We start from the raw sequence: 19,017 nt of genomic DNA, 5'->3' as shown, positions 1-19,017 counted from the left end.
CAAGGTGCTTAGATTAGGAGCCTGAGTTCTTCTCATACTCTCATACACTCATCTGCCTTTTTTCCTACCAATGATACATAGCAATAAGCAGAATTATCTTTTTAATGGGTAGAGATCTTGCAAGGTGTGCCAGGGACATTCAACATGTATTATACCACCAATGGCACCTAATTTAAATATGAGTTTAATTGGCATTCAGTGTGGTTGTGTCTGTCTGCTTCGAGGGGTTGGATAGTCGGTCGGCTCTACCAGTTCAGAACCAACACCTTCTCTTCTCTCTCCCTACGGGTTGAATCGTGTTCCCGCAAAATTGCAATGTAAAGACCCACCCTCCACTGCCTCAGAATAGGACCTCCTTTGGAAATAGCCACGCAGGTGTAATTAGCTAAGATGAGGTCATACTGAACTGGGTGGGCTCCAGATCCGTTATGACTAGTGTCCTTACAAAGAGGAGACAGGTACACGGAGACACACACAGAAGGGGAACGCAATGTGACTGACTATGAAGGAAGAGATCAAGATGTGTCTACACTCGAAGGCACACCAAAGGCTGCCAGCTTAACACCAGAAGCTGGGAGAGAGGCATGGACCAGGCTCCCTCTCACAGTGCTCTGGAGGAACCAACCCTACCAACTGCCTGGCCTCCAGCCTCCAGCCCTGCGAGACCACACATTTGTGTTTGTTAAGCTGCCCAGTCTGTAGTACCTTGTTACCTCAGCCCTGGGAAACCAATACCCCTCACTTCACCAATCCCACTCCAAGAGGTGAGGGTCAGAAACGCAGCATCACTCCACCTGCTACAAACCACTGTCTCTTGCTCAAATAATACACCTTAGCACTGCCATTTGGGATACCCCATGTGCACATGGACTGCTGACCCAGAACAGTAATCTTCTGGCATCTTCAAGGAAAACGAGTGACCCTTTTATTAAAGCAGTTGCCATTGATTTGGGTGTAGTTATTTAGCCGACTGGTTAATAAAAAAAGTTTACCTAATTTCTGGGAAGAAGAAAAGCTTTATTTGTCATTTATAATATGTTGAAAATTTTTGATAAAGCTTCAAAAGAAACGTGGCACTAAGTACTTGAGTGAGATTCAGTTAACTGATTGTTGAAATATATAAACACTACTGACCTAACGTAAGATGGTAGCCATATATGTTGTAATTTATGATCTTAATTTAAAAGGCATGGGGGTTTTTGTTAGTATATTTTAAAATTCTTTCATGATGATTTCTTGTTACAGTTTTTGTGTGTACTTGTTTTAATGATTTAGAAAGTTTAAATTTTAGTAATTATTTAAACTGTGACATTAGTAATAACTATTAATCCTTTTTTCTTTAAATAGTATTGACCAAATTTCTCTTGTAATCAGTAATAAAATTAGTGTGTTTTCTCTTTTCCCGTTTGTTCTACCACCCAATTTCAGTTTATTTCTTTGCTGGTGTTTACTTCTGTTCTGTTTTACCATAAAATGTGAGGAAAATCACTGTAGTCGTACTTCCTCTTCTCCATTATTCCTTTAACTCCCCCAAGTTTTGTCAAGGTTAATAAAATGTATAATCTGCTCTGAAACCATTATCCCTGCATGACATTTAGTCTCAGTCTTATTCAGTCCTCAGAACAAGTCTTTTTGCTGTGGTTTTTATGATCTTATATGAATGGGCTGAAGTTTTCCCTTCAATGGATTTTTCTTTTTTTTTTTTTTTTTTTTTTTTTGTTGTTGTTGTTCTTAAATAATTTATTTTTTAATGTCAACTTTTGTGGAAAGTTACAATTATTTAGAGAAATTTTAATAAACAATGGAGTAAACAATTCTACTGGGATAGCTAAATGTGCAAATTTCAAATGTTTTCTATAAGAAGTATAAATAATTCCATTTTTCACATTAAGGATGAGAATATTTATATACAAAATATTAAAATATAGACCTTAAAGGAAATAGATGAAAACACTGAAGACCGTGTAGAGTTATATATAGATTGTCAGTATTTTCTTGTCCAAAGTCCAGACCTCTGTGGAGAACGCATTCCCTTCCTTTGTCTTCTGGAATCAGCATGACGGGGACACGAAGCACACAGAGAGACTGCAGGCCAAGGATGGAAAGACATTTCCTCATGCTCATGGTTATAGGGCTTTGCTGTCCCAAAGCTAAGGTTTCACTGGACGCAAGGTCACTGCCTTCAACCCCAGGACACAGCATTAACACAGCAGATGAAACCACTGTCAAAGGCCACATCTTACCCTGGGATCTTCTCTAATCCCATCCCTGCTCCTTTCCAATGTTCTCTCTTAAGGAGGTAGAATAGTCAGAGACAATGATATACTGTGGCTGGGACATGGGTCTGGCCCAAGTTTCCTTAGGAAGCAGCATGGATTTTAATAAATTTACTACCGCTGCATTCCTTTCTTCCTAGGGAAGGCAACCAAAGTGCATCAGGCAGGCGGCTCCCCCTCAAGGCAGGCACCTGCCTGGCTCCACAGCATGCCCGCAGCAGACCTGTCGTCTCAAGGAGACACCACAGTATTTGCCCCGGAGCAGAAGAAACAACTTCATTTAAATAACCTTAAAGTTTTCAATAAAATAAATAAAGTAAACTCTACAGACCCAAGGGCTTTACCAAGGTAACAGGTTGAGTTCATGAAAGCTGTACACACAGGTGGTGCCCCCAAAACAACCAGAAAATAGGTTATTATTATTTCGTCTTCTTACTCTAGGGCAGCATTTCAACAGTGAAAAAAAACACAACAAAAAAACGCCCTTATACACAAGGGTACATTATATATGTACACATTATTTATACACACCTCAGTTCAAGTTAGCCTCGGTGGAAGTGAAGACAGTGATAACCAAGAGTTACACATCTTCCCACTAAAATATTCTGATTTTTACAAGGTGCATATTGTAAAGAGCAGCTGGTTCACTTTACAGAATGTACTCAGTCTCAGCAGCCTCAGAATCACAGTCCATGAGGAAGGAATGAGGCAGGTAAGGAAAAACCATGAACTACTGACATTCTGAAAATGTCCGTTTTCCCTGAGCTTCCCGGCCTTCTCACAGACGGCCCGTGGGCCACAGCCTGCTCACAGAGGGCCTGGGGGCCGTGCAGATTCAGCTGCCCGCCTCTGGGCAATGCCAATGCCAGTGGCTCTGACTCTGTCTTGAAAGACAATGAAGCAGTCCTGACACACATTCCAGCTCCATAACGCTCCTGGCCTTCCGCTTGCAGGAGAGGAGGCAGACCCACAGGCTGAACTGGAGACAGTCTGCTGCCAGTCACAGGCTCTGCTCCAAGGCCACCAGGGAACGTTCTCCGGTTACCAAGTTCAAGGCCACGATCAGGAACTTATCTTTCCTCTCCTTCTCAAAGACAATCTCGAGTCTTCTGTTGCAGGACTGCCCCTCCAGCGGCACCAGAGTGTTTAGGGTATAGCACCATGTTGGCTAACGGCTGGGGCTGGCTCACCCGTTTCCTGTTAGCCATACATCTGCTTGAACTGAAAGCACTCATTACAGTAGCCATTGCACTTGGTGTTGCCAAAGTGATCACAGGCGGGGGCTCGGCAGCGCTGTTTGGGGGGCTCTTCGGGAAGAGGCTCAGCCCGGTGGGCTCCCGTGCCTGCTCTCTGGCCGAGGTGCTGGCACTCCATGCAGAGTTCCTCGTTGCGACAGGCCAGGATGTTCTTGCAAGAGGCCCGGGCGCACTTGGGCCTGGAGCCACTCGGCGTAGTCCGGGACACGTCTCTGGGTTGGCTCAGTCTCAGTTGCTCTTCAGTCCTTTTTGCTTCATGGAATCTCTGATTTTGAGCTTCAATGAAACACTTCTGACAGTATCCTTCAAACACGGTGCTTCCGAGGGTGCCGCATTCTCTCCCCAGGCAGGGGGTTGCGTTCTGGAATCTGGAGGCTGTGGGACCTACTTTCCCCGAGGCAGCAACAAAATGTTTATTTTCTCTGTACTCGATGAAACACAGCGTGCAAAAGCCCTGGTTTTCGGGAGTTCCAAAGTACATGCAGCCCGCTTTCCGGCACTTGCTTGTCCCCGTCCGGTCCCCTGGAGTCCGTGCAGCCTGAGAGAGGCAGCCAGAGGGGGCTTCACTCCCCGCTCTGTGGCAGGAATGCGGGGAGAGGCTCTGGAGCAGCTGTGCGGGGTCTGACTTAGACCTCTGATGACAGGAAGGAGGGATGCTGGAGCTGAGGTTCGCGGGGGGCTCTGCCGTAGTCCGTTTGAAGCACGTGCTGCAGATCCCATTAAATGTCCTGGTGACGTCCTGGAGGCAGGCCTGGCACTTCCCAGGATCTAAACGCCTCGTGTTTTCCGAGGTGTGGCCCGCATTAAGTTGCCGGGCATTGTGGCAACGCTCACAAAATCCGTTGTGCTGTACGTTCAGTGTGAAAGGGCAGCCGGGGCTCCTGCACTTCATCGCGGTGGTCTCGCTGAACAGGAAGAGGCTGGGAGCTGTCGGAGGGGCCGAATGAGGCCCCCCGGCTGTCTCCTGGGGGTTCCAGGCTGTGGGCTCGTAGGCCTCACCCCGAGAGGCTCCAAGCACCACGTCAGGGCCTGGCTTGGACTTCGGCTTTGGGGATTTGTTCTGGTTCTTTTGCCGCCTCTCTGCGCATTCATGGCACAGAGTCTGGGTGTTCGTGGACATGAAGAACGGGCAGTTGGGCGTTTCGCATTTTACGTCCATGAGAGACAGCTGGGAGACGGAGGGGTCCACGGGGTGCAGCTCTCTCCGCCCCTGGTCATTGTTCTCTTGCCACTTCTTGTACTCGTGCTGGACGAGTTCAAAGTAGTCATCTACCAGGTTTATTTCCTTTGGTAAGTTAGCTTCATCCAACTTTGCAGCATTGATCAAATGGGTGGTGCCGTGGTCCCAGCCTTGGACGGGGATTTCTATCACCATCAAGTATTCTTTCAAGAGCTTCTCCTTCATCTCATTCTCAGGATCTGTCAAAAAGTGAACTTTTAAGTCTTCAAATCTTCCTCGCTCTCGGTTAACAAGTGGAACGGCTCGGATTTCGGGCCCGCTGTCCTTCAGGGTCACCAGGGGTACAAAGTGCTGGCTGTCATAGCCGAGAACGATGGGATATCTGTAGCATTCCTGGGCAGGCCAGTGGAGAGGCAAGTAAATCCCGCCCACCTTCAAAGGAGCGAAATTGGAACCCGATTCCAAACTTCTCAGCATTTTGTCTGCAATGACGATGATCGGCCTTCGGAGGATGTTGCACAGGACAAATATGTGTATTTCTTCCAGGGACGGGTACTGGAGGCCGCTGCGGGCCCCTGGCGTGTCTGTGGAGGCCATTTTGACAAGGTTGTCCCACTCATCAGTCCAATTCCGGGTGTCATAGCACAGCCCCGTTTCCACGAATTCCTGAGATTTAAGAGACTCCAGCTGCCAGCGGAATTTAAAGTTGCGTGTGTCCGTCTCCTTGAGAGTGCTGAAGAGGGCCTTCCTCAGGACCAGGTCGGTGTCCTGAACACCCCACATGTACTGCGAAGTGGCGTGCATGAGGCAGTTTCCATCACCATTTGTTTTCAGAGCCACAAGTTTCCTGACTTCCCGACACCAGTTGAGCTTCTTCTGATTTTCCAGGGAGGCCTGGATGTTTCTGTCTACGAGAGCTTTGTGGATGATCTCCCGAAACTGTGGACAAAACTGGCGAGTTCTGAACATTTCCAGTGTGTATCGGTGCATGGATTTGAAATGATGAATGATTCCATTGGTAGGTTTAAAAATATCTTCTGGAGTCCTCTCTCTGATCTTCACAGCTTTCCGCATATTGCTCAAATACAAAGCCTGAGGAAGGAGTTGTTCAGCCATCATGTTGTTCTACAACACCTCTCCGGGCCTCGCAGTCCTCTCCCGAAGTCCCAAGTCCAGTTCAGGGTCGGCGAACGCTGCAGGTTGGGGTCGGGTTTGGACTTGGAAGGAGGCGGCACCCCATGGACGCCGGGGCTCCGGGCTTGCCTGCTGTCTGGGCTGGCAGGGGGTGTGGGTCGCGCCCGCTGCCACCAGGGTTCTTGCTGCTCCGCCCACGCGGCTTCTGAGCTTGTACTTGGCCTGCCACGAAGACTGGAGACTGCCAGTTCTCTGTTCTCTCTTTCTGTTTTACCACGGCGGCTGGCGTGGGGATTTCCACCAGGGACTTTCCAGTCACGTGACCCTGACCAGCATCGCAGAGAGTCTTAAGGCCCCTACGGTTGCCGCCGGCAGAGGGCGTAGGAGGCCGGCGGTGCCCCTCCCCGCCTGCCTGCCGCCAGCCGGGAGGAGAAACTCCTGCCGGATTTTTCAATAAAGACAATGAGGGAATGATATTCTCTAATGTTCTTGCATATTCAAAAATGCATCTGGTATTTCAGCTGGGAATAAAGTTCTTAAATCACATTTTTAAGCCATATTTTCTAACCCTGGAGATTTTGTCGGCAATGCTGCCTGTCTTTCAGCATTTGCTGAAGCTCTCTCCCCACTGTATCCGAATGTGAATTGTTTTCTCTTGGCTGCCAGAGGAGTGCCCCTTTATCTTGGACACCCAGGAAACGTACTAGGGTATGTCGTCATGTTGGCCATTCTGGGTCACTGTCATCAGGGGCTCCAATTGTACACATCTGGGATAACCCCATCTGTGTTTGCAACCAGTGCTTTTTCTCACTGCCTTCTACACCTGCTTTTCCCATCTGTATTCTGTGGTCTACTGCATCGTGAGCCGTGTTTGCTCTTCCTTGTGTGGCTTTCCATTGCAAATTCAGTTTTGCGTTGGCTTCAGTTTTATCTTCCATTTCTTTCCTCAGACCAACCAGCTCTATTATTTTTTTTTTCCTTCTGCATTCTATAGGTGGGTAAGAGCACAACTCCGGGCTTTTAGACTTCTGACTTAATCTCTGGATTTTCAGCAATGACTGCTTCATAAGGCAGTTTTGTTGGGCCGTGTTCACAGTGAAGACTGGGTCACAATTTTATATTCTCTGTGGCAAGATTTTTTTTTTGTTGAGTGTTCATTAATTTTCACTGTTTTCTCCACTCCATTCCCCCTTTGCTCTTCATCTTTCAACAGCTGGGACAACTTTTTCTGAGGTTTTCTTTGTGATTACTCATCTTTGAATAAGATCCCTTATTTCTAAACCAGTTATTTGCAGGAGGTTTTTTTAAGGAGGTGCTAGGGCAAATTTTTAATGAAGAGTTTTGTAAGTGTTTTTAGACTTTTCTTTCCCCTACTGAATGAAATAGGCAGTTACAAGACTGTTTTCTGGCCCATGGGTACTGTTATCTTGAAATTCGGCTTCTGTATGGTTTTTCTGTTTAGTCCTATTCCCTCAACTTCTCTTTACTAAACAGGGACTGAGGGGGAGATGATAAATGGTAGCAGCCTAGGAGATGAATTGCATTGTCTAATTCTCATACTGACGGGGAAAAACCAGAGCTGGTTAGAATGCTGACTTCTTACAGCCTGTGACCTTAGACCAGTTACTTCACCTCCTAAGCCTTCATGACCTTACTTATAATGTGGGGATGGTACCACATGCTTAACATAAAAGCCTTAGCTCCAAACCATGACACCACTACTTTGGGCCTCCTCTGAAATGAGACAGCTGCCATTTTCTTAATTAAGAATTTGGACTACATTTAAGTCTTTGATTTTCCTCAAAAGCAATATTGTAGAAACCTAATTTGGCCACGGTCCATGGTATCTCCAGTTCTATGATTACCGTATTTTGCCCTATAAAATGAGCACCCACATTTTTGATCCAAACTTTCAGGGGAAAAAAAATCTTTTGTTTTCATTTTTAACTTGGTTATTTATTTATATTTAAATACTTGTTTTTTGTATTATAAAGGGAATTTAGCATTTGCTTTTGAACATACTATGGTACAAGAAATTTTATGTAACAAAGAATTACCAAAGACAAGAACAGATACAAGGTATTTCAGGTACTACCTGACATGACCTATAATGCCCATTTGATTTTTTTCCCCAAAAAAATTTGGGCAAAAAAGTGGCATTATACACAGAAAAATGTGGTACATTTTCAGAAACTCAGAATAACTCAAGCCCTTCAGCTCCGCTAGGAGGGTCCGGAATGCGCGCTTTGAAATCCCAAAGGGCAGGGCTAGGCTGTGGTGGGAACTGTGCCATTGAAAAACCCAAACAGTGAAAACCGAAACTACGAAACAGTTTACAGTAGTTTGTTTCTTAATGGGGACACCGGGAGGCGAATGGCGCTGACAAGTCTGTGGTGGGAAAAGGCAACAGCAGTGGTCTGGCGCAAATCAAGCAAACAATTGTATGTGGACTCTGTGTGGGCAAAGGCGGGGAGTGAGCATTCAGTAAATGCCAAACCCTGTTCTAAGAATATAAAAGATTTTGTATGTGAAGAGTGTGTATGAAAGCAATTGTCCTGATGGAGACCATAGCGAACCAATCTTTTCTTCCATCTCCAGAAATGAGATTTTTCCTATATATTTGTCATTACAGATGCCAACACAAGTTATTTAGAAGAAGAGAAACACCATTTCCAGAGCTGTTGGTATTCCTGTGTTTGGTAAGTTTCTGTTCTTAATTATTTCCTTCCATGAGATTGCATCTTAACGTATATAATCATAAGACATATTTGTTGTTTTTATCGATTTGGGTTAGATTAGGCCTTTTCTTGTGAAAAATATATTTCATGAGGTTAAAAGAGATGACCTTGCTACAGAGTATATATGTGAGCTGGTGAATCCATGTCCATCCCTGTGGCAAGTGATTGGTCCAGAGATGAGCACCCAATCCAAAGCCTGAACCAATCACAGGCTTTCCTGTGACTTTGGCAAAATATATCAGAAAAAGACTTTCTATTGAGGCTTTTAGGCTGAGTCGGTATGTGTGTCTGGAGTTGCCAGAGGCTATCTGGTCCACCAGGTGGAGAAAGTCCATGTAAAACATGAAAGAATGAGCTGGAGACAATGTTGGAGCATGTGGATGTCTGGAAGTTCCAATTCTATGAGCCAATGAAGCACCCTTTTTGCTTAAACAGTTTAAGCTGGGCAGAGAAAAAATGGGTAGAAATACCCTGATTATAGTGACCTCGCTGAGACAGTGTGGACTGGCAGAATTACACAGAATTAGGAGTTATAAGGTAGCTTTGACAATGACTTAGACGTGTGACCTCAAGCAAGCAACTTAATCTTAGTCTCAATTTCCGTTATGAGTGATATGGTCATATAGGATCACATAAAATCGGAGGCCCCATTTCGTCTTCTGTTTTTATTCCAAGTTCCATTGCTTTAACTTCATTAATTCATAGTTATCTCTCATCTAGAAGTGATAGCATTTCATGCACTGATTATTAGCGTAGCTAGCTAGGGGAAGTCTTATTTCTAAGTGACAACCCCATCGCTCTGTTTCCGAGTCTCACTCCACCTCCATCCCAAGCAGCTACACTGCAAATGTGTGTCGTTAGACACCCTCAGGCCTGGGACAGCAACGCATGTTCGGCTCTGAGAAAGTCCATCCCTTCCACCCAGAAAGCCAGTGTGACTATTTGCACTCAACGAACAGAAAACCATGCACAAAGGCTGCTCTGCGATGTCTCTTAACGCTTTTATTTTTTCCTTCACGTCCCTCCAACTCCTATTCTGATGAATAATTTCTGCACAAGTGCACAGTGAAAACTTCTCATCCTTTTGAAAAGAGGATTCACATCTATCCCACTCAAACGCAAACACATGTGCAGCAGTAGCCTCCAAGACTAGAGATTCCACTTCAAACTGGCAGCGACAGCATGCTCCTGAATATTCTGCACTATCTGTCACTCACCTCCTCAAGTCAGTCAAGAGGATTACACATGCAGATTGCCATGGGTTTGGGATGTAATTATGTACAGATTACTAATATTGTGCATTTTAGAAAAACCTGAGATTCATCCTATTAACATTCTCCTATGTGACCAGCTGCTTAGAAAGAGGACCACTTCTGTGCGTGTTCTACAAGAGTAAGCCTCACAGTAGAGCCAAGAGTCTGCTTAAGTTTAAAATAGGTCACTACTTCTCCCTGGCTGGTATAGCTCAGTGGATTGAATGTGGGCTGCGAACCAAAGTGTTGCAGGTTCGATTCCCAGCCAGGCTACATGCCTGGGTTGCAGGCCATAACCCCCAGCAACCGCACATTGATGTTTCTCTCTCTCTCTCTATCTCCCTCCCTTCCCTCTCTAAAAATAAATAAATAAAATCTTTAAAAAATTTATTTTAAAAAATAAAAATAAAAAAAATGGGTCACTACTTCTTGTTGGATACAGACATATAAGCAAGACCAGTATTACGGTTAGAGAAGCAAGTTCTCCTGGCTGGCTCCTGTTCCAACTGCGTGTTATTAACTGAACTTACCTCCAGTGCTCCCAGATATTAACAGACGGGTTTCACTCACTGTGCATAGCCACCATAGGGAAGATCGGAAGATAATTTCATATTCAGTTTTATATAGCTTACCAGATCCTAGACATACACAGAGACATTTATGCAGCATTGAGCATTTGGTTTTCTTCCCCAGACCGGTGTCTCCTCGGCAGTTAGTTTTCTGGGAACCTCTCTTTAATTTGCCCTGTAAGCAGAGAGAACTTGGACGCCTAAGCTATGTCAAAAGCCTTGACATCCTCTAAAAGTTGCAACTCTTCAATGTCTAAAATCCTGCTCTAACTCTGATCAATGACATGCTTTAAATATGCTTATAAAATGTATAGTTTTCCTTTCATCCATTATACTTAAGGACAGACCTTTTGATCCCATTTAGAATAAACCACCAATGTCACATCCACAGTGTGGGTGACGATCTCGTGAAAGGAGCCCGGGGCAGGGGGTCCCTTCCTCTGCCATCTGTCTGTGCTTTGACAGTCAGGGCAGCCGCTAACTGCTTGCTCTGGCCCCAGTATTTCCCCTCGCGATTCATTCTCACTGCCATCAAGTGTACTTTCCAGACTAACATCTGACCCCACATCACCATCCCAGTCAAAAACCTCCCACTGGCTGCTCATGGCCTACAGGGGATAATGACAGTGGCAATAACATCAATAATTTTGGAGCCAGAACTTACTGGATTTACTCTGTGCCAGCTAGACACTATGCGATGTACTTGACATTTTCTCATTTAATTATTATGGTAACTCCCCAAAGTGTTATGGTGGTAGAAACTGAGGCTCAGAGAGGTTTGGAAATTTATTCAAGGTTTTAGAGTTAGCTCGTGATGGAGCCAGAATTCAAACTCAGATCTGTCTGACTCAGGTTATAGTCTTCACCGTGATACCGTCCTGATTCTTCTTCCTAACGAACCCAGGTTCCTTGGCTAGTCTTTCATAGACTGGAAACCCTTCATTTGTTCTCAAAAAACCTCTTAATACTCTTTAACATGCATCCTCTTCTCCAGCTCAGTTTTCCTTGTGCTGTCTTTAGAAGTCATATTCCATCTTTTAATTTTTTAGTTTTTTCTTATTCATTTCTCCCAACTTTTCTACCTTTGCTCTTCCTTTTTGCCCTTAGGTGTTGTATCCATCTTCTGCATCCTCAGTCAGTCATTCAATGACCAGGTCACTATTAAGCACCTACTGATTAGTTATCATCCCTGTCTTCTACACACTCACTGACCAGTGGGGGCATCAGATGCTGAGGGGGGTCTGTTCCAGAGTAGAAATAGCTGGAAAAGTGCCTGGTGCTCAAAAAAGGTATTGGGAAAGAACCAAAATTCTAACCTCTTTATTAAATCTCATCTCAGATTTTCAGTGGTAAATAATCTTATTTCTTTCAGGTCAATCATAAACTCTGTGACCATAAAACAAAGGCTACTTCTCTTTTGTATCACTTTCACTCACAGATCAGACATAGGCACATAGAAAATATTTGGTACGTTCTTACTAACAAGCACATTTGTATCAGGTAGGTTTTATGTCCTATCTACCTTTTTCAAAGAAATTCTTGGTGGAATGTGTGTATTTAGTAATATGAATGTCTGTATCTACAAGTATATTTGCAAACATGTAGAAGGTTTTTGTGCTAAAGAATAAAGAACACTGAATAGGAACCAGAAATTAAGAATCAAAACTGAGAGCCGCTGACAGATGTGTGCTATTTGATAAATACCCTTTCTGAGGACAACAGTGGTGGTTTCTGCCTTATTGGCATCATAGTATTATTACGTTGAGCCAATTGGGTAAGTGATCTGAATGGCTTTATATAGTACATTTTTTACCAAGTGATTGTGAAAGTGTGATTTGGGAACCCTTAGGGGGTCCCCAGATCAGAGTTCTACCAGAGAAGCAGAACCAGTAGGAGATATGTATCAAGAGACCTGTTGCAAGGAATTGGCTTGCATGATGGAGCAGCTGGGGAGGCAAGTGTGACATCCACAGGGGAGGCCACCAGGCAGGCCAGGCTGGAATGACAAGCACAAACGGAAGCTGCTATCCACAGATGGAATTTCTCCTACTTCGGGGAAGGCACAGCTCTGCTCCTAAGGCCTTGAATGATTGACTCAGACCCATGCAGTTTATCCAGGATAATCTCTCCTAGTTAAAGCCCATTGGTCAGTCCCCCCACCAGCCACCCCACCCTGCCCCAGAACTGTCGGCCCACTCTCTGTCTCTGAGTCTGTCTCTATTTTGCTTGTTAGTTCAGTGTGTTCATTAGATTCCACATATGAGTGAAATCATATGGCACTTGTCTTTCTCTGACTGGCTTCTTTCACTTAGCATAAAGAAAAAGGACTCATGGACAGGGACCACAGTATGGTGATTAGGGGCGGGGTGGAGGTAGAAGAGGGTATGGGGGGGGAAATGACCATGGAAAAAACACACCACCAAATGAACTGTTAAAAGAAGGGAAGCCCATTGATTATGGACTTAAGTCACACCTGCAAGATACCTTCACAGCAACACCTCAACTAGTGCTTGGTTGAGGGACTGGGGACTGTGGCTTAGCCACGCAGACACATAAAACTACCCGTCACAGCCTACGGAACTGTTTGAGGGATCCACAAATCCTGCCTTTTCCAACTGTGTACGTATGAAGCTGGATTTTTCTTCATTTACTTAAAACAACATAGTATGGTAGAGGGAATGCATGAACAAGTATGAAAATCCAGCTGTCTCCCAATCCAAATACTAAAGAGCGTTAGAAAAATTCTCACCAATATTTTTGTTTTGAAAAATAGTTATTTTTATAAAAATGTTAACATGTAATGAATATATTCTTTTTAAAGAAATAATGATTTTAAAATTTTTCTAATTTTAAGTTTCTAATACAATAATATGGGTGGATTTAGCACACATAAAAAAGAAATGCATTAGGACTCATTTGATCTTTGAGAGTATAAAGGAATGATAATTCCACAAAGATTGAGAACCACTAAACTATACAAGCATGATTATCAAACCTGACCCGTACCAATACAGCAAACACCGCAGTAGTTCTTCTTCTATTTGTCACAGATCATTGCAAATGTCTTCTGTTGCAGTGTGTGAAGTAGACAGTGTAAAAATTTGGCCTTTGTGACTGTCAGGAGTACCTAATCTGTTCCTCCTCATGAACAAATTACTATTCAAAGAATGAGAAGCTCTTTTTGTGACCTCCTAATGACCTGTCCTGATGCTATAAAACACATATTTGAATTTTGGCTATAAACACTTTCAACATCAGTATTCAGTATTTTATTCTGAAACTCACTTTCTGCAGATCCCAGTAAGTTATCCCTGCCAAATTGCCTTACATGATGGTCAAAATATTTATGTTGGGGATACTGTCACTCATGTGTCATATGCTAAATGAGTAAGCTAAAAAAGTGGGTAGAGCAGGAATTGCAATGACTTTCAATCCCAGTGAGTAAACATTGAGTTATTCTTCACTATTTAGTCACTTTCGGGTTAACCAGAAAAGTCAGAAGAAAGGAAATCATGGGAAGTCAAATTATAATAAAAACAAAAGTGGCCAAAAGATGGTGTGAAGTAAACTTGATGAAGATTAATCTAGGAAAAACTGCATAACATATTCTAAAATATATTAGCATTATTTATTGCCACCCTAAAAAAATAAGTCAAAGGAATATAAGTGCAGTCTTTTTAAGACAGAAGTGGCAAACTAAGATTGCTACAGGCATCAGGCAGGTCAGGTAACCCACTGAAGCCATCCAGGTGGGAACTGGCAAGGCTGGTGCCCAGTCCCAAGTGAGTGGTGGCTAACCAGCAACAGCCAGTTCTTCACTGGTGGGAATGTGTCCCCAGGGTTGTCAGTTCTTGGCTCATTCCACAAAAAGAATCTGCTTTATTAGAAATAATCCAGTGTTTAAATGCTGCCTACTAATCTAAAATTTAAGCCTGTGCAGGCCAAGCAGAACATTTCTGTAGATCATTACCACTGTGTAGTATCTGGTTTAGGAACACCGACCACCACATACATTACCTGATGACAAAGGACCAAGAATACCACGAAGGTGTTCTTGAGTTGCCGTTGCTGTTCAGCTGAGCCTGCCCCTGTCCTTTCAATACATTTAGTAGAAAGGTTCCTCCTCATCATCACTATTTTGTGTTCTAAAATTACTTCAGAAGTCAAATGACTCGGTGGAGGTCCAGTCTGAGACTTCCTACTCTTTCAAATTGCTCAGCTTTAACAGTTTGCTCAACATCTGCCTGAAGAAAGAGCAAAGCTTGGGTTGGGCAAGGGTAGATGGGACTCCCCAAACCGCCCCCCGTTTAGTCAGTGAATCAGTCCTGCCACTATGCTAACCCATCACCTTGGGAGTTCAGAAAGCATCTAAGGCAGGACCGCTCAGCCTCAGCACTATTGACATTTTGGACGAGGTAACTTTCCATAGTAAGAGGATGTGCTGTGCAATGTAGGATGTTTAGCAGCATTCCCAGGCTCTACCCACGCGATGAAGCGGCACCCCCTACATCAGTTGAATGATCAAAGACGTCTCCAGATGTTGCCAAAAGCACCAAGGATGGGATCTGGGGGTAGGGGTGATCCCTTGGTGAGAACCACCGATCTAAGAGTATTCAAGCACACCCCCTGACGTCCCTTACCTCTCCTCTCGGACTGTGTACACTGTATTCTTCCTAACAAGAGCTGTGGGAAGAACACGCTGTGTTACATTCCCTGAGGTGGTTGACGTCATGGGCAACTGCCCCACTGTCCATCCCTTTGTCTTCATCCTGAAGGAACTGGTTTTATGGCTCTTCTCACCTTATGACTGCTCATGATTTTATTTGTTTATTTTGGTTAACCTTTCTTCCAAAGGTTATTTTGATTAACCTTTCTTCCAACTCTTGCTCATTAATCCTATACCAGTGTTTGCATCTGATTAACCAGCTAAAAGGCTTTACATTCCATTCCATTCCAAGTACTTAAACATCATCTTGCTGTTCAGGGAAGATTCACCTACCAGGGGTGTCCAAACTTTTGGCATCTCTGGGCCACACTGGAAGAAGAAGAGTTGTCTTGGGCCACACATTAAATACTCTGCAACATGGAATCACAAAAAATATGTCATAATGTTTTAAGTAAACTTAAGATTTTGTGTTGGGCTGCATTCCCAGCCATCCTGAGCCATAGGGGGCCCTCAGGCCACAGGTTGACACCCCTGATTCTAGACCCTTGACTTTCTCACGACTAAAATTTAGACAAATAAGCATTGACTTATCAAAGTCGTCATCATAAGATTTTGTCTCTACAACCTTTTCTGTTATGTTTTAGTTTGTTTGAAGAATTTTATGACCCTGTTTTGTTAATTTTATTTTTGGAACTGGGAATACTCCATGAATATTTATTTATTTGTTGAATTTAAGTATAGTTAGCATGCAATATTAAGTTAGTTATATATGTCCCACATGCATAATATATGATTTGACACTTTCATACCTTATAATGTGATCACCCCACTAATTGTAATGTTTTTTAATGGGAATAATTATGGTCATTTATTCAGGTTGTTAGAGAATTAAATGAGTCAAATTATGTAGCATGTACTTAACATGGTGTTTGGCACAACGTAAGAGCTGTCATGTTTATAACAATCCCCGCCAGTCAAATTCGCACAGCCTGTAGCAAATAATTGGTCTCAGGCGTATGAAGGCCATCCTGGTAGTGTGGTCCTGGGAGTGGGATAGGGGGTCCAAAGCCATTGTCAACAATTGCTTCTTTAAGTGGCCAGTTTGGGCGGCAAGACTGTTAAAGGCTGAGTATCACGATCTAAAGGCTATGTGAAAGGCATGGTCGGTCAAGGAGAACTGCAAACATACACAAAGGCTCAGTTCACTGCAGTGTGAGCAGGCTGGCTGCGGGAAGGGGGGCTTATCTAGGGCCTCTGTGATGTGTGATCTCTCACCGCGATCGATCAGGGAGTCCCGGCAGCCAGGCAGAAGAAACATGGCGTCTCTAACAAAACTGAACATAGTATTTCTTACCTGTTATTTGTTACGAGGGTTCTAATTAGCCAGACAGGGGCGTTTAATTCCAATGTCATGATATCAATAACTTGCCGCATGCCTGTTATTATTTACAATTACTGGGCAGCTTGGAAAGTGGGCCTCTGCTCTGAGGACTCCATAATCACGGGTTGGCATGACAGATCCCTCTTGTCCCAAAATTCTATGTGCCTCTCTCTCTGTTGGGGAGGTAGTGAAGGAAGGAGCACTGGTCTCAGGACTGAGGGAATGTGGCCCATAGTCCCAGCTCTGCCACCTGCTTCCTGTGTGGCCTTGAGTGGACATTAACTTCTATAGGTGCCAGAGGCCTCACCCACACCGCAAGGGAGCAATGCCAAATGACCTCTAATGACTTTCTGGCACTGGCAGTCTGTGATTAACCAGATCTGTGCGTCTAGGTCACACTCGTGCCAAGAAGCCACAGGACTGTGAGAAGAGGGAGGAGAGGGAACATGGACTTGCAAAGCACTCTTCTCTTCAGCAGAGGGAGAAATGTGAAATGCCAAGTGCCTTCTGAAAAGATTCAAGCTTATTGAAAGCATTAGGCCAACTTCGTGTTCTTAAAATTCTGTTGCTTGTGCCTGACAGTTCCAGCTCTTCACATTTTAGATGTTGCCAGTGCTTTATCTTCTCTAAAATGTTCTCTGTATCCATGTTTCTTCTCAGTAGTCTGATGGGATCCAATAGTGATCACAAATTCACAATTACCCTAGCAACCAGCCAAGATCATACGGGAAGATTTTCACGAAGTTGGATATTGCATTAATTTCTCCCCACCTCCTTTTATTCCCAAGTTTGGTAACATTCCTCTTTGTGCTACCCTCAGAACGGGCTTGCTGCTTGTTCTACCCCCTCTTGTCTTTGTGGACCCAACAATAACTATCCATTAACGTGGCAACTGGTTCACAACGCTTACCCCACCCAGCAGAGTTACAGGAAACATAGTAAAAAGATTATACATGGGCATTTCCTTGTAGGGTGAGATTTAAAGCTCTCAACAAACCCATTAATAATTGTGAACTTCCATATGTTTGAAGCGTTCATATAATCCGTGATAAGAATACATTGGTGCCACTTTTCCTATCCTGGGTAATCAAACAGTAATCGAGAAGAGCTGTGACTACTGAGAAATGGGACTTCCGAAGCTTTGAGGGCAAATCCATCACCAGCACGCATACAAAAGCCACTGCGGAGAGTCTTTTCTTTTTTTCTTAAGTGCCCTTGAAAGCCAGCAACCGAATTATATGCCAGGCCCCCAGGGAGCACCACCGGGTTATAATTGTCTCACACTTAATTACGTGCGTTGCCAAAGGTGAACGGACAAAGTTGTTTTTGTACCATTTGTGGAGAAGATTGCTTCTGAATTTTGATACTGGCGGCTCAGTGATTCCCAGAAAGGAGAAATTTATGCAAGAACCACGTCTCAAGCGATGCCGCTGTGTCAACGCACGGCCGAGCCGAGAACAAGCAAACAAGCGCCCTCACTGTTCTGGGCCCGGGCCCGCCCTCACAGACCCTCTATTCTTCTCGCTCTCGTGGCCGAGCGAGGCGGCGTGTCCTTCCCTTCTCCTGCACAGTTGTTTCTTCCCAGGCCTTCTCCTTCTCTGAGTTTCCAGGGGAGCGTTAAAAGCTTAGTCCCTGGCCTGGACACCGTCAGATATAATCCAAGAAATGGAAAACGCCACAGCAAAGAGAAATGCTGTTTTAGTCAAGCTGCACAACAGAAACGATGCCACATCCGAGGCCTGTTTCTCGTAGCTTCTCATGCAGCCTGCTCGGGAGGGGCATCAGCTTTGCCGGGGTGAGTAAGAGCAATCGGGCCCTCCCTGGGCAGTGGGGAAGGGACCGCCGATGCTGAGGTTTTAAGCAGGCCCCGGGCACAGCAGCTTTCCTTTACACCACGTTTGAAATGGCATGTGGTTTGCTGGGGGTGAGATCCACATTCATTTTGTAACAGAACGTGGTGTTTTTCTCCGATCCATTTCATTAGGATAAGCTGATGGCAAATGCTACTTCCTCATGCAATAGAGCTTGCAGCTCGAATGTACCTGAGTACGTTGTATAAATAATGTATCCCGCATCCATCCGGTGTGGCCTGAGGACGCAGCTGGAGTTAGTGCCTTCTTCTCAAAGCAGAGACGGCGGCTTTGAGGCCGAGAGTGACATCATTACTCTGCCCCCTCCTCTCATCTTGATAAACCGAAGCTGGCACATTGCAGCAGTTTTCAGCTGTAGGTGGGAACTTCGGTTCTCCTTTGAGTTCAGAGGAGGAAACTGATGCTTAAAGGGAAATATATTTACTCCCCAAATATTAACCGCTCATCCCAGAAAAAGCCCCATGCACACAGGAAGGTCCCTGACAAGCACCTCAGGACCATCCTCCTTTGGCACACCGTTAAGGCTGGGACAAAACACCTCCAACCACCGGAGAAACGTCAGTTTTTTTAAAACCCCAAAGCAGGTGGTGGTTTAGCCTGCAAATGCTTGTGTTCACAATAGAGCTCATTCGTCTTCTGGATTTTCTGTACAATCCTGGTCCCGGTAGCCATGGGGGGATTCAAAATTCCGGG

The 19,017-nt window shown here is 44.5% G+C and overlaps 2 protein-coding genes across 2 annotated transcripts in view; one reads left to right on the top strand and one right to left on the bottom strand.

Annotated features, from left to right (window-relative positions):
• ATP10B (ATPase phospholipid transporting 10B (putative)) overlaps window positions 1-19,017 on the top strand; it is a 233,234-nt gene that overhangs the window by 31,401 nt on the left and 182,816 nt on the right. Inside the window, exon 2 of the mRNA XM_036014749.1 lies at window positions 8,479-8,545. The gene's annotated coding sequence lies outside the window, so the exon portion shown is untranslated. The remainder of the gene's footprint in view (window positions 1-8,478; window positions 8,546-19,017) is intronic.
• LOC114510145 (tumor necrosis factor alpha-induced protein 3-like) lies at window positions 1,759-6,226 on the bottom strand. The gene has a single exon (XM_036014750.1). It carries the CDS (start codon window positions 5,829-5,831, stop codon window positions 3,477-3,479), a length of 2,355 nt encoding a protein of 784 aa, XP_035870643.1. The 5' UTR covers window positions 5,832-6,226; the 3' UTR covers window positions 1,759-3,476.

The sequence above is a fragment of the Phyllostomus discolor genome, chromosome 13 (genome assembly GCF_004126475.2).
Source record: "Phyllostomus discolor isolate MPI-MPIP mPhyDis1 chromosome 13, mPhyDis1.pri.v3, whole genome shotgun sequence".
Classification (NCBI taxonomy): domain Eukaryota; kingdom Metazoa; phylum Chordata; class Mammalia; order Chiroptera; family Phyllostomidae; genus Phyllostomus; species Phyllostomus discolor.
The sequence above is the reverse complement of the archived record's forward strand: the minus strand, read 5'-3'. Positions and strand labels throughout refer to the sequence as shown.

Excerpts from the sequence above, each read along its gene's own strand:
- LOC114510145 (XM_036014750.1), bottom strand. The coding sequence starts at position 5,831 with ATGATGGCTGAACAACTCCTTCCTCAGGCTTTGTATTTGAGCAATATG.